The 27,094-nt window shown below is 39.4% G+C and overlaps 1 protein-coding gene and 1 long non-coding RNA gene across 4 annotated transcripts in view; both read left to right on the top strand.

Moving 5' to 3' along the window:
* Positions 1–27,094, top strand: part of LOC126292285 (WD repeat domain-containing protein 83-like) — a 73,042-nt gene that overhangs the window by 33,180 nt on the left and 12,768 nt on the right. For all 3 annotated transcript variants that reach the window (XR_007552079.1, XR_007552078.1, XM_049986201.1), the window contains exons 4-5: positions 1,217–1,406; positions 11,598–11,706. Coding sequence is in view for 1 of the 3 variants with exons in the window: in XM_049986201.1 (XP_049842158.1) it covers positions 1,217–1,406; positions 11,598–11,706 (299 nt within the window). In the remaining 2 variants the exon portion in view is untranslated. The remainder of the gene's footprint in view (positions 1–1,216; positions 1,407–11,597; positions 11,707–27,094) is intronic.
* On the top strand, positions 25,403–26,281 carry LOC126292287 (uncharacterized). The gene is made up of 3 exons (XR_007552080.1): positions 25,403–25,629; positions 25,788–25,898; positions 26,077–26,281. It is a non-coding gene; the product is annotated as an uncharacterized LOC126292287 (long non-coding RNA).

The raw sequence follows: 27,094 nt of genomic DNA, 5'->3' as shown, positions 1-27,094 counted from the left end.
ACATAGTCACCAATGATGTATATATGTATATTATTGACATCCGACTGTGTCTTCTGGTTGCTTCACTTTTTATTTCAGGCAGTGTATACTCAATCTGTGCAGCACTGTTTACCAAAAATGTTTGGAAGTAACATCAAAAGCACAGATAATTTTGTTTACCTCAGTTCTGTAGCACAGCCTCCTGTGACCAGCTATGGTGAAGGAGTGGTTACACTCTAGCCCATATGCAAAAGTAGACTCAAATCCTAGACCACCTTAATGCAGGATTCTCACAGTTTTACTCAATTGCTTGGGGTAAACTCTGAGACGGTTTCCATACTTGCCCCCCCCCCCCCCCCCCCATCCCCCTGAAATTAACTAGCAGGCCATCTCTAACAAGATTAACGTTGAAAATTTTAATACTGTTGCTGTTGACCCTGTCAGATGACTTTTAAATACAAAATCACAAATATTGATGGGCTCAGCATTGGTCTTTATTGTGTTGTGAGTGACGTGTAGCTTCTAAAACAGCTGGAGTATCGTAGAAATGTAGTTTCCAAATCAGCTGGGAAGTTACGTTTGTTGTACAGAATCAGGTTGCTGGAGGGCAGCAGCTGTTTGTTTGTTGACAGTGATGTCGATAATGATTGGATCGATGATTTATACGAGACTTTGTGTACGAAGAACTGTGTCACATTTCAGGTGAGTATTTCTCATTTGAGTTTGTAAAAATGTTTGTTGAAACAATTGTTTACATTGTTTGTGCAAAGAGTACGTTTCAGAGGGTATAACACCAAAAAATTTTACTGTGTGAAAATAGTATATAATAAATTATAATTATGGTTTTAGGATGCGGTTTTTCAATTATTGGAAGTAGAATAGTAGATTATTAGGACTAGCAAACTTTTACACATTTTGAAAAACCTAACATTCATTAAAAATAGTAAGAGAAGAAAACTAAACATTCAAAGAAGCTGGAAATATGATATCTAGGAGAAATAGTTTCAGTCTTTTTTAAAAGGGTAGTTACACAGGTAAATTTTGGAATCCTGATAAAAGATATTGAAAATCCACAAAAATGACTGGCACTCTAAGAAATAGAAATGTTTACATAGGCAGAGTCAAAGTGTTAAATTCTGACTTTGTTTCATCCCTTTTTATCTTTCTGCGTCTCTCAACACACGTCACTTTGTATTAACACAATGGTCTGATCGAGGCTTGGTAATTTTCTTCACAGGACTGCACTGTGCGTTGCTGGGACATCCGTTGTCGGCAGACACGTGATGCCGAGATGGTCTTGGCAGAATCTTCAGATGCAGTGACATCACTGTTCGTCACTGACCATGAGATAGTGACAGGATCACTGGACGGAAGGGTACGGCGGTACGACGTACGAGCTGGTGAACTTGTCACAGACTGTGTTGCCCGTGAGTTGAAGGAAGAAGTGTTTAATTGGCTCTTAATATGTTGTTAGCAGTGCTAAATAACTCCGCATTAGAAAATATGATTTCTTACGTGCTTACCTGCATCTGTACTCTGCAAATGAATGTTAAGTTCATGATGGGACGCTTCTCATTTTCTTTTTCTCCTTTAATAAGAGTCAAATGCTTTATGCCTGTCAAGAAATACTGCATCTACATGACTGTCTTCATCCATGGATTTCAGGATGCAAGAAAACCATAGTTTGGGTTTCACATGGCCAGTGTTTTTTGAATCCATGTTGATTGGCTTGGAAGTCATTCTTTTCGAGATACCTAATTACATTTCAGTCCAGGATATAAGATTCAGGAACAGATGTATGTATTTGATTGTTGTTGTTTTGGCATCACTTCTGCTATCCATATTGTAGACAGATGTGACTTGTGCTTTTTTTCCAGGAGCTGAACACAGTTTCTTGTTTGTGGGATCTTATATTATGTTTTATAGAGGTGCTAATTCAGCTTCAAATACTGTATAGAATCTTACAATTTTGCCATCAGAACCTGCAGATTTAATCAGTTTTAGGGATTTGAGGTGTCTTTCAACGCCTCAGACACTGTATCACTCATCTTTGCAATGGTTCAAAAATTAAACTCTCAGATCTCTTTTTAAAGGAACATTTGAACAGAGTTCAGCCTTTCTGCTTTTCTTTTTTTACACCTTTACACCTTTCTTTTGCATCTTTTATACACTAATCACTTTCTATAGAAGTTTCTTTATGGGGTTCATCCCATCATAAACTGTTCCACTAGGTACACATCTGTGTTCAGGCAACTGTTCTTTTAGGCTTCCTTTTACATGCTCCTATCCAGAGCTAAATGTTTCCAGTTCTTCATTCATGTGTGACACTACTGCCTGTTTGCCTAGTTTAGTGAATATGCAAATCTTTCTACTTGTTTAAGTTACCCTTTGTTCTTTGGTGATCATTGTTGCTACAACTGCCTCATGGTCAGCAATACCTGTTTCAGTGTGGATATCCCCCGAGAGAACAGGTCTGTTGTTGCCATTACATCTAATACAGGGTACAGCAAAACATACTCCCTAATTTAAGGTTCAAATAAAAAACTGATGTATCAAAACAAAGAAACTGTATTAACTTGAATGATCTCAATACAGTGGGAATTTTTCATTTTTTAAAAAATATATCATTCAACTGGTGTCATCAACTATCAGTGCATTGTTGAATGCAACTTCAGAAAGAGTGCATCACTGTAATGAGTATTTCTTGACTGATAAGACCAGTTTCTTCCTGTATCACAGTTTTTAGGGCTAGCAAAAGTCCTCGGCTGGTGTGTGGACACCTCAGCCTTAAGATGCCACCATACATAAAAATTGTAGGTTTTAAGGTCCAGTGATAGTGCTGGCCAGGAGATGTCATCATGTGAAGAGATTAAGTGTCTGGAAAACAGTTATCTCAGCACTGTGTGAGTGGTGGCTTTATCCTGCTGAAGCCATACCTGGTCAATCTGCAGTGCCCTGAATCTTGCTGGGGAAAAAAACTGTTGATCACATGTGTATTATTGAGAGTTGACTGTCACAGTAGCCCCATCCTCTTCAAAAGACTAAGGACCAGTTGTCCCAACTCGTCCCAGCTCACGCCATACAGTAACCTGGTCAATATGTGGTGGTTTTTCTTGAAGTTCACAGAGATTCTGTCCATTCCAGTACTGGAAACATTGATGATTAATGAATACCAATAAGTAGAAATATGCTGACTCACCACAAAGGACCACAGCATCTTCAGGCACATTTTCTAGTATGTTTGCACATTACCTCACATGATTGTCATAATCATGCTCAAACAATTGTTGAACAACAACCATCTTGTTTGATTGAAATCGCAACTCCTGTTGCAAAATTTGATGCACACTTCAGCTGGATAGCTGACAAGCTCTAGTGTCTTTTTGAGCATATCTCTCAGGAAACTCATGAAATAAACACCATGCTGCATTAATATTTTCTAGAGTTTGAATGCTGCATTGCCTTCCTGCCTTTTTGGGGTTCTGTACCACAACCTGTAAAAAAGGATCACTTATAAGATCACTTTATTGTCCATCTTTCTGTCTGCCTGCCTATCTGATTGTTCAGAATCTATTTTCTGAGGAACAAATAGGTCTACAGTCCCTTTGTGATGTAAAAAAGTGAAGCTTATAAGTCAACACAGTCTAAAAATACTGTCATTTGTGTCCCATATGTCGATATTCACAAACTTGCTCATCCAAATCCACAGGGGACTTCCCATTTACCTAGAATCATGATATCTGCCAAGAAGCAAGGTTTAACATTACAACCAAATGAAAAAAATCTGGAAACTGTAAATTTGTAAGTATATCATATGAAGAAAACAAAATTTTGTTACTTGCTATCACACACTATTTGTCCATTTGTTGAGACCCCTTTTTCTCAGGAATGGGTAGACGTATCAAGTTGAAATTAATGTCACATAGAGAGGTCTGTGGTCCTGTGGTGGTGTAAAAATGTCAAGCTTCTAAATCAGTGCAGTCAAAACATTTGGCCCTTTACATCACATATTTTGATCGTCCGTAACTCACTCACTAAAACGTATAGGGTACTTCCCCTTCACAAAAAAATCACAATATTTGGTGATAAAGTAACGCTTTACCAAAAATGGTTCCAGTGCGTAAGCACATTCTTCATGTGTCCAAGTCATGGTTGGGAATTTGTTTCAGATTACAATTTGTACTAATTGAATATCAGTTCCTTGTATTCATTGTTCTGTTCAGTCCCATTTTATACTGCTGTATCAACCTGTTGCTGTGGCAATGCATGTAAATAAAACTTCCCCTTCCGTAGATATCAGTTGTTATTAATACAGTTTGTGTATTGTGATCCATCAGTCTTTTTTATTTGAACTTTGAATTAGGGAGGATAGTTTGTCGTACCCCTTATTTTTCCATTGTAAGTGGCTTCTGAACTATCTGTTCTATAATCTGATCAAAATTACTCTAGGACTGACATTGGAGCAGGAGCACGTGGAATTGCGAAATAAAGTTGTCATGTCACGTACATAACACGTGCCTAATCTTACATTTTATTCAGCTCACACATACTTACAAACTGTTCAGTTTAAAAATATAATTTTGGCTTCGGTGTGTTCTGGAAATGCTGTATGTGTTTTCATCTTAGTTTTATTTATGGCAACAAATTATTAAGACGGTATACGGACAATCTGCAGAAATACATTTCTTGGCACTGTTATTGATTTCTCTCTCTCTCTCTCTCTCTCTCTCTCTCTCTCCCTCTCTCTTTTTTTTTAAACCTTTCTGTTGTTGTGGTTAGGCGAACGCATGAGAACAAAATCTTTGGGTACACCATATTTTCATCTGCTCCAAATTGCAGCCATGTCAGTGTTTTCTAACTGAAGATAATTGCAGTTAAATGTGATGCACAATGGTTCAGTCACACATCAAGTAGTTAGTTGTCACTCATGTGGTTTCATTACAAGAAATGGATTGCTAGATTTATTGTTAATCTGTTATTCAGTTTTCTGATCTACCTACTTATTTCTAACATAAGGAAGATAAGATTTATACATATTTATTGTGACGAGAAAAATTATCTTAAATAGGCCAACCAGTATTGAGCAAAAGAACAAAACCAATACAAAAAACAGTGTCTCAGTATTGCAGCAAATATATTAAAATAAGTGATATTTACTTTCTTGTTAAAATGTCAAAACTTGCCAAGTGAGTGACTTCAAACTTTTCCACTCACAACTTTCTACGAATTTGCTTCTGACATTTTTTAGTGCAGTACAACAAATAAAATCGTAAGTTCCGGAACTGTAAATGAAAAGATACATTCTCACATGGTGCAACTGATGCTCACACGGGACCTTAAGCAGCCTGAGACTGGAGAGTAGTGCAGGTGCAAAGTATTGTGGTGATTGGGGTGAAGGCATGGCAAGTACCAGTGTTTTCCGTTACTACAGGTCTTGTTGGATTGGCAGAATGCACACCGCGCCTTCTGCATGGGCCTCACCCGACTACTTCCTTTGTAGCTGTCAATCCTAAAGTAATTTTAAACAGACTGTAGATAGTTTTTAGAGAAAGTATTTAGTATTATTTCACAGTCTGTACTGTTGGGCCTACCACTGATAAAACTAATCATCCCATCAGTTGTTGGCTGATGTTCAGCGTTTTTCTCTAAAGTTTACGGTTACATCTAGTAGTGAGTCTGGTGGTCGATAGAAGGAACCAGTTAGAAATTTGTGCCACCTCTGGATAATGAGTCTTGCCAAACAATCTAGTATGCAACTTCAATTTCTATCTCATAGATTCGAGTTCCTCCTATCCTTTCTATTTACGGTTTTACCCCAAATTTTTCACTCCTGTCAGTTTCAGGTTTTAGCCAGCATTCTGTAAGCTCCACTGCTTTCTAGCACTGCTTCAAATGCTGGGACTTTATTGTGAATGCTTTGGCAGCTCATCATTGGGATTTTAATAGTATTTCCTGGGGGAGAGGGGTTTGGTCATTTCTTTAGTGATGAGATGCACTTCCACTCAAATGGATTTGTGAATAAACGGAACTGCTTTATCTGGGTCAGTAAATCATTGCACAGTTGAAGAGAAGGAAATGCATCCACACGGAGTGATGGTTTGGTGTGGATTTCAGATAGGTGGCATCAAGAACCCTTACTTTTTGAAGATGTGGCAGGACAAGCTGTGGCAGTTACTGGAAACCGATACTGTTTGATGATAACTGTTTGTGGACTCATCCAGTGGAATAGATGTTTAAGAGCTGTGGTTTCAGTAACTTGGTGCCACTTGTAATCCGTGCAAAATTTTATCTGAGATTATCTTAAATGATACATCCCCAAGTTAAAAGAGAAAATTTGACACATTGTTGGCAGAGTGCAAGTGGAGTCTCGGCAGGTACTCATAGTGAATTTCATGGACAGAGCTCTTGCATGCCAGTGCGGAGGAGGAAGTTATATGACTAACATCATTTTCTGTACCTGCAATGGGAATGTGTAATGAACATGTTTATATATTTTGTTAACATGTTTTGGAAAAATAAGTAAATGAAGTTCAGTATTTGATCCGCCTTTTGAAGGACTCTGTAGTAGCTTGATATTGAATCACAGTGATTAAGCAAGAGGCTGAGGATATTTACACCTTCTAGTAGAATATGAAGCCGATGCCTGGGTCAGGGTTGCGACTAGAAGCTGTAAAGCGGGTGACCATGTTATTTAGTACAGACAGCACGAGGATTTCTTACAAAGTGTCTCAGGATTGTAACTCTGCATTCCCTGCACTTATATATACCCCCTAATGGCATTTTATATGAATAATATGGAGTCACTCACAGTGAGCTGCCTCATTCAATCAGTGAATGCAAAATGGGAAAACAATTTGTACTACTTTAACCACTGTACAGAAGGGTGCACACTATTTTGTAAGTTTTGTTTTCAATAGGCTTCCAGCAGATCTGAAAAATTTAAGTGATTAACATGAGATTTTAATATCTGAGTTGAAACACTGTCTCGTGGCACACACTGAGTGAGATAGTTCAGGGGATTTCCTTCCCAGCTCAGAGCTTCTGCTTTGTTTCTAATGACAGTGTCATTGACAGGAAGTTAAACCCTAATCTTCCTTGTGGCACAGTCTTTTATTTTGCAGGGGTTCCTCACAGTAGTTTAGAACCTTGCAGTGTAGTAAGTAGGAGTATATCTGTCCTTTTTCACTTCCCTGATTGCTAGAAGTTTATTCGTTTTACAGTGTTCAACAAAAAAAGTAAAGTGCCACAAAGGGGAGGAGGAAACGAAATGGAATTTCACAGCTTGAGAAGCTGTGTGGTGTTATTTCAGTTATAACAATATCGACTCAAATTTACAAAGGATGTGGGAGTATGAGCCCATTTATCATGGTGACGCAAGAGAAACTGTTTCGAATTGGAGTGTCACTGGACATGTACTGCACTAAAGTAGGTATTAAGTGTGCTTATAATACATCCTGGAACACTGTTTCATGTGCATCAATCATAGGAAGACATTGTCGTCGATTCGCAAAAGATTTCCCCATATTTATCACACGGCACCTTCAGCAATACTACTTAGGTTTGTTTAAGCAGCTACCAGACTGCTATTTTCAACCAATAAAAACAGGCTTTAGTGTGCATGCGCAGCTGTGATGGCGTAGAAATCCTTGTTTGGTCTTTGCACAGCTTAAATTCTTCTCGCCCCATTTCTGGTTAGAATGACGCCCATAGTGGTGGGTAAACATCTGATTTTTTTTTCCCTTACTATTAACAATGTAGTGTAAACATGAAATAGTTGAATGCCGGACCTGTTGTAGTTTCGAAATGACTGAAAACGCGCCACGAACAAAACACGAGCCACATGAAATGTCCCCTCCCCTTCCCTCTCCTTCTAACTCAGACAGCTATGTGCATGTGGAAATGTGGCACCTTGGCAGCACCAGAAAGTTTTTTTTAAGGTAGATTCTGGCTGCTTGCTCTCACTGCTTATACACCAAACAGCCACACTCCAACTAGCCAGAAGCGGACAGAGGCGCTGCTTATACGCAATATCAGCTCTGCGCTTGCACATCTAGCTGTTTGGCAGTTGCTTAAACAAACTTTTAGAAAATATTCACATTTTACGACCAAACTGGCATGTCTGTCCGGCTGCAAAGCTGTTACAACAGAAATATAAAGAATTTGTCTGCAATTATTTGCAAATCTCTCTCAGTAAAGTAGACTGATGTTCTTATACAAGAGGGCTTTTCCTTGCTCTTCGAGGAAAGCCTTATTGTTATCACTCAAGAAAAATTTCCTCCATCTCCCATAAAGAGTCTTGGCACTAAATTTTCTTCACAATATATTTCAATTGTATCTTTAAGGGGAATGGTATTTGGTTCTTTTAGACTAATTTGACATAACGTCTTTTCTTCCCATAATGAAATTTCATCATTTCCCAAGAGCAGATTTATTTGTTTTTCTTCCTATGAAGAAGTTATTTTATTCATTTACTTAAAGAAGTTATTTCTAAGTTCTTTGTGAAGAAGCTCATCTTCTACCTCAATGAGTAACTTGAAGAGTCTGTAAGATATCTCAGGACAATTTCTCCTCTTGGGACTCCGTGTGTGTGTGTGTGTGTGTGTGTGTGTGTGTGTGTGTGTGTGTGTGTGTGTGTGTGTGTGTGTGTGTGTGTGTTTTGTCCCCATCATCATCACCGTCAATGTGCAAGTTATAAAAGTGGCTTCAACTAAAAAGATATCTACCAGGAAAATCCCTGCCAGTACTTCCATAAGCACTTTTCATTTGTGTTGCACCGCCCTCTACTCTGGATGTGTGTACTGATTCAGTTGGGATGGCTGTTACAAATCCATTGCATCCTCTCTTTAGGCAAGCTGGCCCACAACTATTGTAACTGACCCTCAATATCTTGAATACAGGCAGTGGGACGGAGTTGATGTCTGGGCTGTTCCCAAACGTTCTATCGACAACAGATGTGGCAGGCTTACTGGCCACATGGTTACCTCAAGATTACACAGACAGTTCACAAAGATATGTACCACGTGTGGATGAGCATTGTCTTGTTGAAAAATGACACCATGATACTGTCTTGCGAGGATGCAGGATGCCAGTGATGTAGTGTCAGAGTTCCTGCAATTGCTACCACCCATGACACAACATCGTACCTGGAACTCCCCGTGCCGTGATGCCAGGAGTAGCACAGCTGCACCTCTCTAAAAAATTAGAAAAAATGGGACCTCTGCCTGGATCATTGCCATAATCCACAGTGAAAGTCATCCGGCATGGCACAGAATGGCGATTCGTTGCTGAACGCAGTACAACACCATTTGTCAGCAGTACATGCTAGAACTGTTGATATTTTTAAAAGTATTGGGAATCCAATATATTGATATTTTAAAAAATGTCATTATTGGCTCTTGATATATTGAAAAAAAGTATGATATATTGCAGAAAAAATATTGACATACCTGCCTATAAAAATATCGGCCACATATTGGAAGTATAGTGCCAGTTTTAGAGCTGTCTATTTAAATATTGATTTATTATTAGTTGTTCTGTAAATAAACAAGCAAACAGACCACTTATCTCCATTAGAGCAAGAATTGAAAGGAATATGATGCACAGTCATACTTGGCGATAACCACTTTGCTAACAATGGTAACTGCATGTAAGTAGCACAATAAAAGGTGTCTGACAGATCCATCGTTCAGTTTTGTCTCGTACCAGATTTGTGTGAAACATTCAAGTTGATTTCCCTGTTTTTCCATTTCTGCAAACACCAGCGACACAGCAGTTGTAGTGTCAAAATGGCACAGTGGAGCTAAATGTTGCAGTTTCTGTCGGTAGCACTGAGGACAACAGCATTTCCCCTCAGATGTCTCCACCCACCGCAAAGACCAACCTTGTCATTTAGATTTTTGTTCATCATTTTCAACAATTGCTTTTGAAGAATGTCGACCTGAAGAAACAGCACAGTATCTTACGCATCTGGTGTCCTGTTTCTTCACATCGGAAATCTTGTTATTCCATTCACACCACTATCCCCTAGTGCAATATGTGTCCTTCTTTTGTGCCACTTAATTTGCTTCAGATAGTTAAAGAGAAAAATTGTATATGATGAAAGCTCAAAAAGTAAAAAGACCCCTTCACACGGTGAAAGTAAAATTATGTCCTACTACAATTTCAAAAGAACAACTTCTAATATTTTCCAAAAATTGCAAAAAAATATAATGTAAAATAAAAACATCGGCACTGGATATTGCCGTTTTGATATCGATATATCAGGGGGGGAAATATTGCTGATAACAATTGATATTTCTTTTTGGGAAAAATATTGATACACCAATATTTTATCAACAGTCCTAGTACACAGTTATCATTTAGAGCACCCCTACATTTGTTTTGTGTTTATGGCAACCTACACATGGGACAGTAATTTCCCAGTCCAGCTTCTAGCCTCCGATCAGTGATGCCGGATGACACAGGGTGTTGCAGGGAGTCCCCTACTAGTTCTTGGATGACAGGTGCAAATGTGACGGGGTTACCATGTGTTTTGAACACAATACAGCATTCCTCCTTTGTGGTAGTCGGATGTGTTTGACAGGAACTTTGACTCCGAGTCTCCCCGTCCTCACATTCCAGTGCAGCCTGGCATTGGGCCACTGTCATATCCGAATGCCCACAAATCTGGATATTGCACAGACAAATTGGAGGCCCAGAATGAGGCTACTTTCAAAACTGTCAGGTGCTGGTAGTACTGTCTCACTCAAGATCACTCAGCATTGTATGCTTATAATACCTTACCAACCCTGGTAACAACACTAAATACAAACAGCATTAATGCACTCTGATGGCTGTTCTGCCTGTCACAGAAATCACCTGCATACCCACCAATTGTGTGTATGTGTACAAGTTATGCTGATGTCTAGACATGTTTTGTGGGGGGCTTCATCTTTCGGCAGACGGTGTATTTAATAGTTACATGAAAATGACATTCCAGAGTAAACATTTAGCAAACCATATGTTATATGCAAGATAATATCTTTGTCTACATTCTCAATTCATTTGTCTTCTTCCTTATGGAGAAGTAGATGACAAACACAAATTTCACTTCTTGTCCACCATTGGTATTCCTCAGACCAGATCACAGACACCATTGTAATATCGAGAGAAAGGATTCATTTAGTTGTAAGAGGAGACACACAAAATAAATGGCACTAAGATGATCAAACAATAAAAGATAACCAGATTGGTGCAATGTGAAATTAGTTGATTTGTATTTCTAAATTTGTCCACAGATAATCTTATCAACCTCTGTCTTGGTATTGAAGTTTTAGAATTCCCAATCTCACTAAGTGTTAAAAATATTTAAAGAAAAAAGATAGCATAAGAGGAAGTAAGAAGAAGAACTAAGAGGCATAATAATGATATTTATTGTATATGCCATAGTAAATTATTTTTGTGTTTTTATTTTATTTTGATGGTCTTTTTTTGTGCTTTTCAAATTGCTGTATCAGCTTTCTGTGAATTTTGTACTGACTTTTTTTTTTTGTTCCCTGGAGGACTGCTACTGGTACATATGTGCTAGTGTCGAGTTTGAAAGCTTCTTGTGACTGAATAAAGTGCTCTCATTGTTACAGAGCCGGTGACGTGTGTCAGTCAAACACGGGACGGACAGTGTGTCGTGGTGAGTGGCGCAGATTCTACGGTCAGGTTGCTGGACAGGGACACAGGGGAGCTTCTCGGAGAGTAAGTATTGCCTCACAAGTAAATCGAATCAGTTACAAAATGTAAGGTTCTGTGACTGGTAGTTTTTGTTTTCATGTAGAAATAGCTACTACTTAGTAAATGGTTGTGATCAGTTATCTTGATGGGTGATTCATACCCATGTAACGACTTTTGAATAACTGTTTATGGATCACGAAGCAATTTGGGAATCTTGTCAGAAATGAGAGTATTTTTTTGCTGTTAGAAATTTCTACATTTTGGTGACCTGTGGATGGGATTGATGACATACTTACACTGTCTTATGACAGTTGCGCAACCAGAAAGAGATAGAGGCAAATCTTTTGGAAACATTGTACCAGCTTCTTGAAAAGACTACATGGTGATGATGACATATCACAACACAAATTGTGGCTTAAAACTGTGGTTAAGGGATTTGAAATGATAGGGATCTTAGATCTAGAAGTGGTGGTTCAAATGGCTCTGAGCACTATAGGACTCAACTGCTGTGGTCATTAGTCCGCTAGAACTTAGAACTACTTAAACCTAACTAACCTAAGGACATCACACACATCCATGCCCGAGGCAGGATTCGAACCTGCGACCATAGCAGTTGCACGGTTCCGGACTGCGCGCCTAGAACCGCGAGACCACCGCGGCCGGCTCTAGAAGTGGTAAATGTGGAAAAGAAAAAAGAAATCGAAAAGTTTTAATAATAATTATTTGTTTCAACAGCATTTTAACATCAACAAAAAACAAGTCACAGGAGGTTTTTATAACAGCCACTATAAAATCATGAATAATTCCAAACATGAATATGCCAATATTCACCAAATACTTTAAGCTTCTACATATGACTTTCAGGTATGATAAAGAGTAAGAGAATCAACATTAACAAGTTCACAAGTTTCAGAAACATAAGTTACAAAAGAGCTAAAAACAAATGGTGCATTGATATCAGGCTGCCAACTTGAGCTAGATCATACATCGCTTGGTCCTTTTAAATCTAATGTACATATGCAATGTAAACATTAAAATGACCTAACTGCAAATTACGCACCAAAAGATGTTACAAGGGTCTTACAACTTGAAATAAACTATACAAATTTGCATACCTCAACACAATAATCTTGAATTTAAAAACTTACCGCAGCAATTTAAGTGGAACAGATCACTAAATAATCAACATTAAAATACAATTTCTGTTTGCCTTTTTGCAGTAAGCTTAAAATAGCTTGGAATTAAAGTGTTAATACTGAATGCTGATCCAGCTAGTGGTCTACGACAACTGTTATTGTCACTGCCCACAGCTAAGCAACATTGTACATGGGATACCCGAGTGAATGTTGCTGAATTAACATGAGATTTCAAGAAAGTGAATGGCCCTTTAGTTACACGTAGCAGAAGTATTAAACTTTTCTTGGTATGTCTGTGTGTGGCTGTAAGTAAATGCCAGCAGCAAAGTGAGAAATGTGCTGACTCCGAAGATGCAAACCTGTAACCATGAAGGCAGAGGGAAAAAAAAAAAATCTTGAACTGTCATATGCACACCATTCACTTTATATGCCAATCCCAACTGCACGTAAGCCCCGACACCAATGCTGCGACAATCGAGGCAGCCAAAATGAGAAATGTGCTGACTCCGAAGACACAAGCTCACAGCTGTGAGGCTGGAGGGAACAAATAATTCTTCAAATGGCATATACGCACTGTTTCCACAGCAACGAATGACATGATAAATCAGTCCTCTGTCCGTGGTGAGAGACTGCAGTTAGTCTGGCAAGCAGCAGACAAACATTCAGATTCTGAAGGAGCACACATGTCAGTTAAATGAACTCTGCAAGTGACTGCCCACCCTCTCATGAAACACTGACCGACCCATCACTTGGAAACAGAAATCAATTGTAACATGCGCATGGCTCAGGGTGGTTGAAAGTAAGATCAGTGTGGCAGGCCAAGATACGAGGATATAAAACAAGTCATCAATGACACCAGGATGCCATAGGTATGCTGGAATGGAGAGGATAGTTGGTGAAGAATGTATTGGCGAAATGCACCAAATCAATCTAAAGGTGGATGGCTGTGATGTCTGGAGGCTTACTCTGATGCTGTCATGTGTAGTTTGTACTTCAATCTTCTTAATATTGATCTTAAGACCAAATGTGGAGTCCAGCTGGGGAGTGCCTTGTCTCCACAGCTGTTAATCATTGTGATGGATGATGTTATGAGGAAGATACGGGAGAAATAGGGACTTGAATTGCGTCATCCAAACAAGACACAGCCAGGGCAAAAGCACTACAGACACAATGATGCAAGTTGGTGCCAGTGCCATAGGCCTGCATCACTTGCCTAAGTGCCACGGCCTGTGCTGAGGATGAAGATATCGACTTGCCTCAGCTAATTGCCTGCCGAGTACAATGCTCCAATGACCGGACGACAAGAGACAAAAGTCTACTCAGAAGATAGAAGAGCATCTTTTGCCCACTTGGTTATAGATAATTGTCCAGGGCTGACTTAGACAGGGAACGTCATATAGTGAACTCTTAAAAGTGAACAGACAGTATTTGTAAATTGCATTTGCTATGAACTGTGAAGTTTGTGTATGATTATTTGCATTTAGCCATTGATGACCTTTTTTGTGTAAACATGCAGTATTGAAGAATTCGTTATTCGACAAATCACAAAGATAAGTAAAACTTTTTAACTCATTAGTGTGATTTTGATACTAATTTGTTGGAGTGCTGTAGAACCTTTGTTCTCCTATGCTGTTACCTGACCATGGGGCATAGCTGTATAACAGTGGCAGAGAGAAATTGTGTTAGTAGTGTACTGCACCAGAAGCCATTTCATGAACTCACAAACTTAGCCTACTGTAACAACAGTAGTGTAACAGCAGTAGTGATGAGGCCTTTACAAAACGGGTGACGAGGGTTTGCAAAACTGGTGATGAGATTTTACAAAAAAAATGGTGTTTGCTGATGATGATCGTGAGCGTACTGCAAAAACCTATTACGCGAGGATTTGGTCATTTTTTGGGTTACTTATATGGTACATTCTGTAACAGAAGATGAGCATCTTTCATCTAGGGAAACCAGTTGAGTGCAATTCTCACTCTAAGAAGTTCAATAGATGTGGCAGAAATCTGTTTATTGCATAACTGAATATTCTATACAGCAAGAATGTAAGGCATACAAGACACTTATGTATTCCACATTTGATTTACAATCTGTCTTGCAAATACCTTCAAGTTAAATTAGTCAGATGTATGATAGTCACAAAATCTGTACATACAATTTTACTGTCTATGAATTTTCTGAGCCAAATGATGCATTCTGCTATGCCTGGACTGAGCTAAACTGAAAGAGGGATAGTTCAGGAGTGGGTACCTGCATCATGAAGTATATTAAAGAGATTCAACCAGATGTAAAACATCTTTTATTCTTCTTGACACATGCAGGGGTCAGAACAGGAATCAAAATATAGTTGCATTGTTCTTGTACTTGGTTATAAAGTTAACTGGTGAAAGGTGAAATATTTTCCCTACAAAAAATTCAACCCAGGAGTGATCGAGTACCATTACAATTATCCCCCGGATTGTAAAGAAATACATACATTTGGGAAAGGACATCCTTTAAAGACGACACATATTGACTTACTAGATCTCCATCCTAAGATTCATTCAATAATTAGAAAGAAAAAGAAGTGATGATATAGAATGAGATTTTCACCCTGCAGCGGAGTGTGTGCTGATATGAAACTTCCTGTCAGATCAGACTGTGTGCCAGACCGAGACTCTAATTCGGGACCTTTGCCTTCCGCAGGCAATTTCTCTACCATCTGAGCTACCCAAACACGACTCACGACCCGTCGCCACAGCTTCAGTTCTGCCAGTACCTTGTCTGCTACTTTCCAAACTTAGCAGAAGCTCTTCTGTGACATTGCAGAGCTAGCACTCCTGGGAGACATGGCTTAGCCACAGCCTGGGTGATGTTTCCAGAATGAGATTTTCACTCTGTAGCAGTGTGTGCACTGATATGAAACTTCCTGGCAGATTAAAACTCTGTGCCGGACCAAGACTCGAACTCGGGACCTTTGCCTTCCGCGGGCTGGTAGAGTCTCGGGCTGGCACACAGTTTTAATCTGCCAGGAAGTTTCAGTGACTGATATAGTTGTGCAAAAAGTGAGGCAATCGTGAGGAATTTCATTTTTTGTATAAGTCTGTTCCTGCTTCATCTGCTACCCATGACATAATTCTGAACCTGGTATAGAAGACAGCAACAGCAGAAATGCAGATGTATAAAGTACAGAGAAAAAAGTAATTATTTAGTGATCTTACAAAATGACAAGTTATGTTGTTGTTGTTGTGGTCTTCAGTCCTGAGACTGGTTTGATGCAGCTCTCCATGCTACTCTATCCTGTGCAAGCTTCTTCATCTCCCAGTACCTACTGCAACCTACATCCTTCTGAATCTGCTTAGTGTACTCATCTCTCGGTCTCCCTCTACGATTTTTACCCTCCACACTGCCCTCCAATGCTAAATTTGTGATCCCTTGATGCCTCAAAACATGTCCTACCAACCGATCCCTTCTTCTAGTCAAGTTGTGCCACAAACTTCTCTTCTCCCCAATCCTATTCAATACCTCCTCATTAGTTACGTGATCTATCCACCTTATCTTCAGTATTCTTCTGTAGCACCACATTTCGAAAGCTTCTATTCTCTTCTTGTCCAAACTAGTTATCGTCCATGTTTCACTTCCATACATGGCTACACTCCAAACAAATATTTTCAGAAATGACTTCCTGACACTTAAATCTATATTCGATGTTAACAAATTTCTCTTCTTCAGAAACGCTTTCCTTGCCATTGCCAGTCTACATTTTATATCCTCTCTACTTCGACCATCATCAGTTATTTTACTTCCTAAATAGCAAAACTCCTTTACTACTTTAAGTGTCTCATTTCCTAATCTAATCCCCTTAGCAACACCCGATTTAATTTGACTACATTCCATTATCCTCGTTTTGCTTTTGTTGATGTTCATCTTATATCCTCCTTTCAAGACACTGTCCATTCCGTTCAACTGCTCTTCCAAGTCCTTTGCCGTCTCTGACAGAATTACAATGTCATCGGCAAACCTCAAAGTTTTTACTTCGTCTCCATGAATTTTAATACCTACTCCAAATTTTTCTTTTGTTTCCTTTACTGCTTGCTCAATATACAGATTGAATAACATCGGGGAGAGGCTACAACCCTGTCTCACTCCTTTCCCAACCACTGCTTCCCTTTCATGCCCCTCGACTCTTATGACTGCCATCTGGTTTCTGTACTAATTGTAAATAGCCTTTCGCTCCCTGTATTTTACCCCTGCCACCTTTAGAATTTGAAAAAGAGTATTCCAGTCAGCATTGTCAAAAGCTTTCTCTAAGTCTACAAATGCTAGAAATGTAGGTTTGCCTTTTCTTAATCTTTCTTCTAAGATAAGTCGTAGGGTCAGTATTGCCTCACGTGTTCCAACATTTCGACGGAATCCAAACTGATCCTCCCCGAGGTCCGCATCTACCAGTTTTTCCATTCGTCTGTAAAGAATTCGCGTTAGTATTTTGCAGCTGTGACTTATTAAACTGATAGTTCGGTAACTTTCACATCTGTCAGCACCTGCTTTCTTTGGGATTGGAATTATTATATTCTTCTTGAAGTCTGAGAGTATTTGGCCTGTCTCATACATCTTGCTCACCAGCTGGTAGAGTTTTGTCATGACTGGCTCTCCCAAGGCCGTCAGTAGTTCTAATGGAATGTTGTCTACTCCGGGGGCCTTGTTCCGACTCAGGTCTTTCAGTGCTCTGTCAAACTCTTCACGCAATATCGTATCACCCATTTCGTCTTCATCTACATCCTCTTCCATTTCCATAATATTGTCCTCAAGTACATCACCCTTGTATAAACCTTCTATATACTCCTTCCACCTTTCTGCCTTCCCTTCTTTGCTTAGAACTGGGTTGCCATCTGAGCTCTTGATATTCATACACGTGGTTCTCTTCTCTCCAAAGGTCTCTTTAATTTTCCTGTAGGCAGTATCTATCTTACCCCTAGTGAGATAAGCCTCTACATCCTTACATTTATCCTCTAGCCATCCCTGTTTAGCCATTTTGCACTTCCTCTCGATCTCATTTTTGAGACGTTTGTATTCCTTTTTGCCTGCTTCATTTACTGCATTTTTATATTTTCTCCTTTCATCAATTAAATTCAATATTTCTTCTGTTACCCAAGGATTTCTAGCAGCCCTCGTCTTTTTACCTACTTTATCCTCTGCTGCCTTCACTACTTCATCCCTCAGAGCTACCCATTCTTCTTCTACTGTATTTCTTTCCCCTATTCCTGTCAATTGTTCCCTTATGCTCTCCCTGAAACTCTGTACAACCTCTGGTTCTTTCAGTTTATCCAGGTCCCATCTCCTTAATTTCCCACATTTTTGCAGTTTCTTCTGTTTTAATCTACAGGTCATAACCAATAGATTGTGGTCAGAGTCCACATCTGCCCCTGGAAATGTCTTACAACTTAAAACCTGGTTCCTAAATCTCTGTCTTACCATTATATAATCTATCTGATACCTTTTAGTATCTCCAGGGTTCTTCCACGTATACAACCTTCTTTCATGATTCTTAAACCAAGTGTTACCTATGACTAAGTTGTGCTCTGTACAAAATTCTACTAGGCGGCTTCCTCTTTCATTTCTTTTCCCCAATCCATATTCACCTACTATGTTTCCTTCTCTCCCTTTTCCTACACTCGAATTCCAGTCACCCATTACTATTAAATTTTCGTCTCCCTTCACTATCTGAATAATTTCTTTTATTTCATCGTACATTTCTTCAATTTCTTCGTCATCTGTAGAGCTAGTTGGCATATAAACTTGTACTACTGTAGTAGGTGTGGGCTTCGTATCTATCTTGGCCACAATAATGCGTTCACTATGCTGTTTGTAGTAGCTTACCCGCATTCCTATTTTCCTATTCATTATTAAACCTACTCCTGCATAACCCCTATTTGATTTTGTGTTTATAACCCTGTAATCACCTGACCAGAAGTCTTGTTCCTCCTGCCACCGAACTTCACTAATTCCCACTATATCTAACTTTAACCTATCCATTTCCCTTTTTAAATTTTCTAACCTACCTGCCTGATTAAGGGATCTGACATTCCACGCTCCGATCCGTAGAACGCCAGTTTTCTTTCTCCTGATAACGACATCCTCCTGAGTAGTCCCCGCCCGGAGATCCGAATGGGGGACTATTTTACCTCCGGAATATTTTACCCAAGAGGATGCCATCATCATTTAATCATACAGTAAAGCTGCATGTCCTCGGGAAAAATTACGGCTGTAGTTTCCCCTTGCTTTCAGCCGTTCGCAGTACCAGCACAGCAACGCCGTTTTGGTTAATGTTGCAAGGCCAGATCATTCAATCATCCAGACTGTTGCCCCTGCAACTACTGAAAAGGCTGCTGCCCCTCTTCAGGAACCACACGTTTGTCTGGCCTCTCAACAGATACCCCTCTGTTGTGGTTGCACCTGCGGTACGGCCATCTGTATCGCTGAGGCACGCAAGCCTCCCCACCAACGGCAAGGTCCATGGTTCATGGGGGGAAGTTATAGTGACTCCAATTATATGCTTTTATAAAATATAAAACTACAAATTCAATTTTCTTAGAACTACTCCCATTCTCAGGAAAATTCCAGGACAGGGTCTTTTATTTCGGAGTTTCCAATACTAAAAAGGAATAAGAGTTGTTTTATGTCACCTGGTATGTGTGCACCCGTGAAATGACCTTCGTCATGTTTCCGTGGAAACTCATTAAGTGGCAGGGCTGTGCTTAGTAACATGCTGTTTCGGTTCTTGGTGCATTAGTTATGTGACACAATGTATGCTGATTGTGAGCAAAGAGTGAGCATTAAATTCTGCATAAAGATCAGGAAAACCCCTAGTGAAATGTGGACAGTGATTAAACATGCATATGCAGGTGAGGAATTTTCAAGAAGTCATTTTTTTGAGTGGGACAAAATGGTTTTGTGGAGGCAGAGATTCAGGGCAAGATGGCCCCTGAGGTGATCGTCCATCTACAGCACATACCAATGCAAATGTGGAGTGTGTAAGGGCAGTTATTGTAAGAAGACCCTCATGTAACTGTGTGTGCAATGTCAGAACAGCTTAATTTGAATCGTGATGTATGTCAAGATTTTACGCAAAGATTTTGGGGTGCGGAACCTTAATGCAAAACTTGTCTATCACACACTAACAGATGAACAGAATGAGGAAATATGAAGAATTTCTGCTCAACTGCTGGTAGATTCAGATGTGATCCCACATTTCTTTCAAAGATGAGATGCTTGGGATGAAAGCTGGTGCTACCAGTATGACCCTTACAGGAAGTGTCAAAGTGCTGAATGGTGGAGCCCTGGATTAGCTGCCTTGAAAACAAGTTAAATGACAGCCGTCAAGAACAAAGACAATCTTGTTACATTCTTTGATAATAAAGGATTAGTTCACCGTGAGTATGCTCCTCCAGGTTAAACAGTGAACCATACTCTTTACATCGAAATCTTGAGACATTTGTGACAAGCAGTTCGATGTTGCTGCCCTGATTTGTGGCATTCCCAAGACCGGTTCTTACTGCATGACAATGTAAGATCCCATACTGCTTTATCTGTTACCGAGTATTTGGCGAGACACACTATTGTTGCCATCTCACATCTGTCATGTATGCCCGACCTCTCATCTTGTGAGTTTTTGTTGTGAAAATGTGACTGAAAGAGAAGCTAAATCCAATAGGCTGTGACAAATGAGCTTACAAGCTTCGCAGTTTAAAATTTCCCTGCTTGCTTCAGAGACCTCCAGAAACACTGGCACCTGTGTATTGATAGCCAAGGGGACTACTTTGATAGGAGCTAGGATCACTTCTTGGTAATTACAATTCTCTGTTTTTAAAAAACCTGTCCTGGAACCCTCTTTTTTTTTTTTTTTTGCAGCAAGCCCATGTTATGATCTTTGGAAATACAAATGAAGTCCAAGGAAAACTGAATATTTGTGACAATCAATTTGAGACATGTGGTTTCCTATTCAATGAATCATAAACTGTAACCACGAAGGTAAGCATACAAGAAGAAAACCCAGAATTGTAGTTGAGTGGAACATCACTGAAGAAAGTGCAATGCTTCCCATATGTGGGCAGTGTAATAGATTGCAGAAACTTAATTCAAAGGGAAGTTCTGAACTGTACACGTAAAGCTGCCCAGTTTTACTGTCAAGTAAGGTGTACACTTTAGGGCCACCACATACCACAAAACTAACCATCTTCAGTACCTACTATCCTGTTATTGTCACCTACACAGTGGAGACCTGTGATCTGACAGAGAGATACAGAATAACCAAATTCAAGGTATTGATATGTAGTTAAGAAGGATCACCTGAAAGTTGTCTCCTTTGGGATGGGATCAATGAACAAAAGCTGTGCAGGAATAGAAAAAGTTGGATGAGGCTCATCACCAACATCTGGTGAACTGGAGCTGTGACCTGACAATGATGAATATCATTAATGAAGACCAGTAAATTTTGCCTCTAAAGTATTGTACATTTATAAGCACAACAGACAAAAAAATTACTCAGCACCAAGTGACAGCATGCTAATACCGTATAACACATCAAAGCAGGGATGCCACATCTGGCTGAAGCCATTCATTGATGATTAGATCCCACAGAGAATCAAAATTGTGCAGATGTTGATGGCTATGGTTAACCATTTGGTTGCAGTGGACCAGTGAACTTGTCATGGTGCACTGCTCCCCTGGTGCTGAGGACATGTTTAAACGTGGCCCTTAAGCACTATTGACATGTTCAGGTGTCCCTTTTCACCAACCTCAATACTGCAGATGAGTTACTTCCATATATTTGAGAATAAAAAAGTTTTAAGTATTTATCATTCAATATATGTGCCATTTTGCATGCTACGATTTTCACAAATCCTTGTTTTGCCATTTATGAAATTGACAATTGTTATGACCAAATGATTACTGATGTGCAGGGACAGAAATGGGGTGTTGAGTGTGACCACCCAGCCAGATGTAAAAACCAATTACTCGAGAATAAAATGAGATATCATTCTGCTCTCAGTATTGCTCAACCCTACACCAAGTTTACAAAATGCGTTTTTACCTCAGCAGAGTCATTAAAATTTCATGCAATGGTTTACTTCATTTGATGCAACAAAAAGAAATTCAGTCCTTTATTGAGCGAAGATATCAGACTGTAAGATGTGCAACAATCAAATTTTTTCATCAAATAGTTTTCATATAATTGGATGAGAAGTATTCCATAGCAGTCAGAATGCCATCTCTCGGCAAAGTAGCAGACTTTGGTGAGCAGTACAGTGACAGCAAAACAGCGCTCAGCACGGGACACAGAGAGCAGCAAAAGAGTTAATCTGCTGTTCCCAAACCGTTGTTATAGGATTAGCAGGCCAGTGGAAGTGATAAAAACCCGAGTGCACGACAAACTGGGACCAAATGTATGCGGCCCATGAACACAGCTGTAGTTGTTTTTGGAAGGGTGGAGTGTCCACAGCATAATCACGTAGACGTAGAAGAAAGGACTACAATGGGTTACTGAAACTGTTGAAATAAAGTTCCTGGTTCATGTCCATGGCAATCTGAATGAGAAGGCCAAAATCACATTATGAGAACCCACAACAAAGGCTCACAGAATCATCCCCGGCCTGAGTTACCTGCTCTGCACACTGCTCACTAGAAGCGTACTGAAGTGTCGAGGCACTTGACACCTTGTGCGACTTGAAAAGAAGTGAAGTCACAACTCATTGTACAACTCTACATGTCACCAGTTTCTGTGTTGTTATGTGCATGGAATACATACAGTTTTAAGTGCCACTGTGGCCAAGTGCCAATTGTGGTGAACTTGTCATCCTATACATTATGTCATTTTTACAAACTAGGCATGTTAGACAGTTTGAATGGATACTTCGACAAATCGGGCAGCTTCATTTGCAGTGTGGTCATGGGCACATCCGAACACAGTAGCTCTTTGATGCCATTTTGTCACGTCTCCACGTCAATCCCTCTTCCTGCGCCGTTTCCATACAACCGACAGGCACATACACACCTCGTCACTGCCGTGACTTATATAACTGGTGGAGGGTCAGTAGACTGCCACGTACCAGTTGTACACCATCTACAGCACTTCAAAGTGGCCAGAATATGTTTTTAACTACTTCACTGCTACAGACCGGCTCTCTGTTTTCTGTACTTGGGGCAGCTTTTATTATGGCTGCTTGCCAAATGCTGCTACCTCTGCCGAGAGATGGTGTTCCGACTGCATTGGAGTACTTGATCATCTGATTTTAAAGAACTTATTAGGTAATATATATATTAAAAACAAAGATTCCAAGACTTACCAAGCGCGAAAGTGCCGACAGACAGGCACAATGAACAAAACACACAAACACACACACAGAATTACTAGCTTTTGCAACCGATGGTTGCTTCTTCATGAAGGAGAGGGAAAGACGAAAGGATGTGGGTTTTAAGGGAGAGTGTAAGGAGTCATTCCAATCCCGGGAATGGAAAGACTTCCCTTAGGGGAGAAAAAGACAGGTGTACACTCGCACACACACACACACACACACACACATACACACACACATATCCATCCGCACATACACAGACACAAGCAGACATATTTAAAGGCAAAGACACACACACACACACACACACACACACACACACACACACACACACACACACACACATATCCATCCGCACATACACAGACACAAGCAGACATATTTAAAGGCAAAGAGTCTTTGCCTTTAAATATGTCTGCTTGTGTCTGTGTATGTGCGGATGGATATGTGTGTGTGTGTGTGTGTGTGTGTGTGTGTGCGAGTGTACACCTGTCTTTTTTTCCCCTAAGGGAAGTCTTTCCGCTCCCGGGATTGGAATGACTCCTTACCCTCTCCCTTAAAACCCACATCCTTTCGTCTTTCCCTCTCCTTCCTGAAGAAGCAACCATCGGTTGCGAAAGCTAGTAATTCTGTGTGTGTGTTTGTGTGTTTTGTTCATTGTGCCTGTCTGCCGGCGCTTTCCCGCTTGGTAAGTCTTGGAATCTTTGTTTTTAATATATTTTTCCCATGTGGAAGTTTCTTTCTATATATATATATATATATATATATATATATATATATATATATATATATATATATATACGCATCTTGTAGTCTGATATTATTGCTTCATAAAGCACCAAATTTCTTTTCATTATTTCTCATAGCTAATGTGCTGCATCAAATTAGTAAACCACTACATGCATATTTTTAAAAAAATGCAGATTTAATAATCCATTGCGTAAATGTGGCATGTGGTTGATTTAAGCACTCACATTGCATTGAACAAATTGCAGATAAGATACCAAAATTTCGTTTAAAGTTGAGAGCAGAACAACATCTCATTTCATTTTCAAGTTATTAGGGTTTACATCTGACTGATGATTGCACGTGGCGCACCTAGTTCTGTCCACGTGGAGTTGCTGGCTGCTATGAAATACTTATCATCCGATTTTAAGAAAACTACTACGGGGAAAAAAATTGAATTTTGCACCTTTTACAATTTGATATCTTTGCCCAGTAAAGAATTGAATTTATTTTCATTATATGCTGTAGTTACTGCACTTAATCAAATCAAGTAAAATATTATGCAACCTTTTTACAGAGTTTTCAGAGGTAAAAACACATTGCGTAAAGTTTGCAAGTAGTTGATTTAGCTCATACATTCAGTGAATTTTTTTAAAAATTGAGGGCAGAACAATGTCTCATTTTGTTGTCAAGTCATTGGGTTTTATATCCAACCAACAGTTGCGCGTGAAACACCCATTTATGTCCTTGTGCATTGCAAATTATATGATCCTGATAATCATCCCACAGTGGGGTATTCTGTAGCAGGACGCATATACACGTTTACAGCAGCAAAAGGGTAAAGAGAGTGACTAATATTTGGCCTGGTTATCTCGTCTTTGACTATATTTTCACATTCACTGATCATGTGACATTATACCACAATAAAAGAAAAAAAAAATAATAAAGAAGGGAAAGGCAGCCACTCACCTATAGCAGACTGATGTATGGTACACCAACACATGAAACGGAAAACAGTATTTGCTAACTTTTGACTTTTAACACTGCTGTGGCTGCCACATAATGTGCTTATGACCACATTATGAATGAAGTTACTCGATTTTTTTTATTATGGCTGCCTCAGCTGGGGTGATATGTATTTGGGTGTGTATGTGTGGGTGAGCGTATGTGCCACACATCAGACTGCTATAGGTGAGTCATTGTGTTATCCTTATTTTGCATATTGTCTATCCAGGAATTTCCACTATTGCTAAACAAAAAAGAAGAAAGATAAGTAGAAAAAGAAAAGCCATATTTGTGAAACTCTGTGCTGTCTGTGCAGTTGTTTACGAGGCGTCTTCAGAAAGCAAGTGTACTAGATTATTATATATATATTTTTAAAAAAGTACATTTGAAAAAATTACAGGATATTGTTGATAAACTGGTTGACTATTTTTTTCCACAAAATTGCCTTCCCATTCAGTGCGTGTGGTAGTGATGCGCTGAACTCCGATTTTCCGATATCAATGATTTCTGTGAATGCTACTTTTCAGTATCTCCTATTCTTAACTGTGATTTGTCGCAGTCAAGAGTCGCAGTTAAGGAACGTAGGTCGCATATCCCTCCGCCACTGCTTTTTCTGCTACTTCCGCGATTTCTGCGATTTTTGTGACTTCTGCGATTTCTGTGACTTCTGCGATTTCTGCGACTTACCACCGTATGAAAAAGTTACATCTGCCCACACAGAAAATTGCATCTCAACAAATCTGTCATTGGTAAGTAAGTTTTACGTTTGTTCTTCCGTTGGCTTTAATTATGTATTAAAGAAACAACTGTGAAAATATTAATAGTGTATTTAATATGTAAGTAGCCATACAGTAGCGTAATAGTTCGTGTTTAGAAAATGAATTCTAACATATTGTTATGTTCACAGGTACCCGAACTACATTTCTGTCACTCAGTAAATTGATAACTCAAAATATCATTGTCAACAGATCTGGAGAAATTGCCACTGTGTCTTTAGACCATTTTCGTCAGACGAGAGGTTAGTTTCTAAGTGTTTCGGCGGACTTAATTACTTCAGTGAGATCGTTCTTGCAAATGTGAAATATACCCCTTTGAGTGGCTTTCATTACAGCAAATATTAGCAATCTACTCTGTCAATTATATTGCTTGTAATTAGTGACAGCAAAAATTGTTTAGTAATCCTTGTGATTTTGCAGACACAGTTCTGACTCTTGATTACTGGTTGCTGTACGTATCTATCCACATCAAGGCTATTGAGAGAGACTCATGAAGATTCAAGACAGCTCTTAGAGGATTTGCAGTTTAAAAGTGACATAATTGTGAAATAAGTGTGCAGATGAGTGATTAAACTGTGTTTTATTGAAGTTGTTATGCGATTTTAAAGGAATAATAAATGTTAAATACAGTGATTGAATAATGAAAATCTCATTTTCCACATGCTTAAGCCTTCCTGTACCCGTAATTTTCCGCCACATATTTACTGGTAAACACTAGTTGAAGAGTGACATGCCGCCCCCCCCCCCCCCCCCCCCCCCTTTCTCCACAATCTTGGTGTGACACTGACCTGTAACATAGCCCGAGGTATAGAATATGCCTTTTGAGGCTGTTGATACGAAAGTGGGAAGTACAGATCTTCCAGTTAAATCAGGAATAGCTTAAGTGCAGTACTTGAAAGTAACACAGGAAAAGCTTACTTATCTAGGTGGTTGTAGTGTCGGCAAAAAGTTCGTGTGTGTGAAGTTGCCATATAGAACACCAGGGGCAAAACTTTTATCCCGAGTCTTGAACTGTGCCGGAATAAAAGTGAGGCATTCATATGACTCAATAATGCTGTTTTCATTTCACTACACTTATACAGATGTCTGAGTTCTGCTGTGTTAACATTGCAAAGTCCTGTAGACATGTGGAGTATTAACCAAAATTGTCATATTGGAAGCAGAATCACATTTGTTACGTTACTTGATATTTTCAGGAGAAAAAGGCAATGTTGCTTCTTATTAATATAATACATTCAGAGTCACAGCTGTGTTTGACCAATCATAACTGATGCTGAATGTGCATGTCGTCATATAATGTGAAGGGCTTATTTCAATAGTGGAATAAGTCCATTACCTCCACTTTTCTGTCTATAATGCTTCTGAAATTAATGATCCAAACAAACATGAATAAAGGTTCATTTCTAGCAAGAAGCCATATGCTTGAATATTTCTGGTA

This window comes from Schistocerca gregaria, chromosome 9 (assembly GCF_023897955.1).
Source record: "Schistocerca gregaria isolate iqSchGreg1 chromosome 9, iqSchGreg1.2, whole genome shotgun sequence".
Taxonomy (NCBI): Eukaryota; Metazoa; Arthropoda; class Insecta; order Orthoptera; family Acrididae; genus Schistocerca; species Schistocerca gregaria.
Note: the sequence above shows the minus strand (reverse complement) of the source record. Positions and strands in the feature narration are given on the sequence as shown.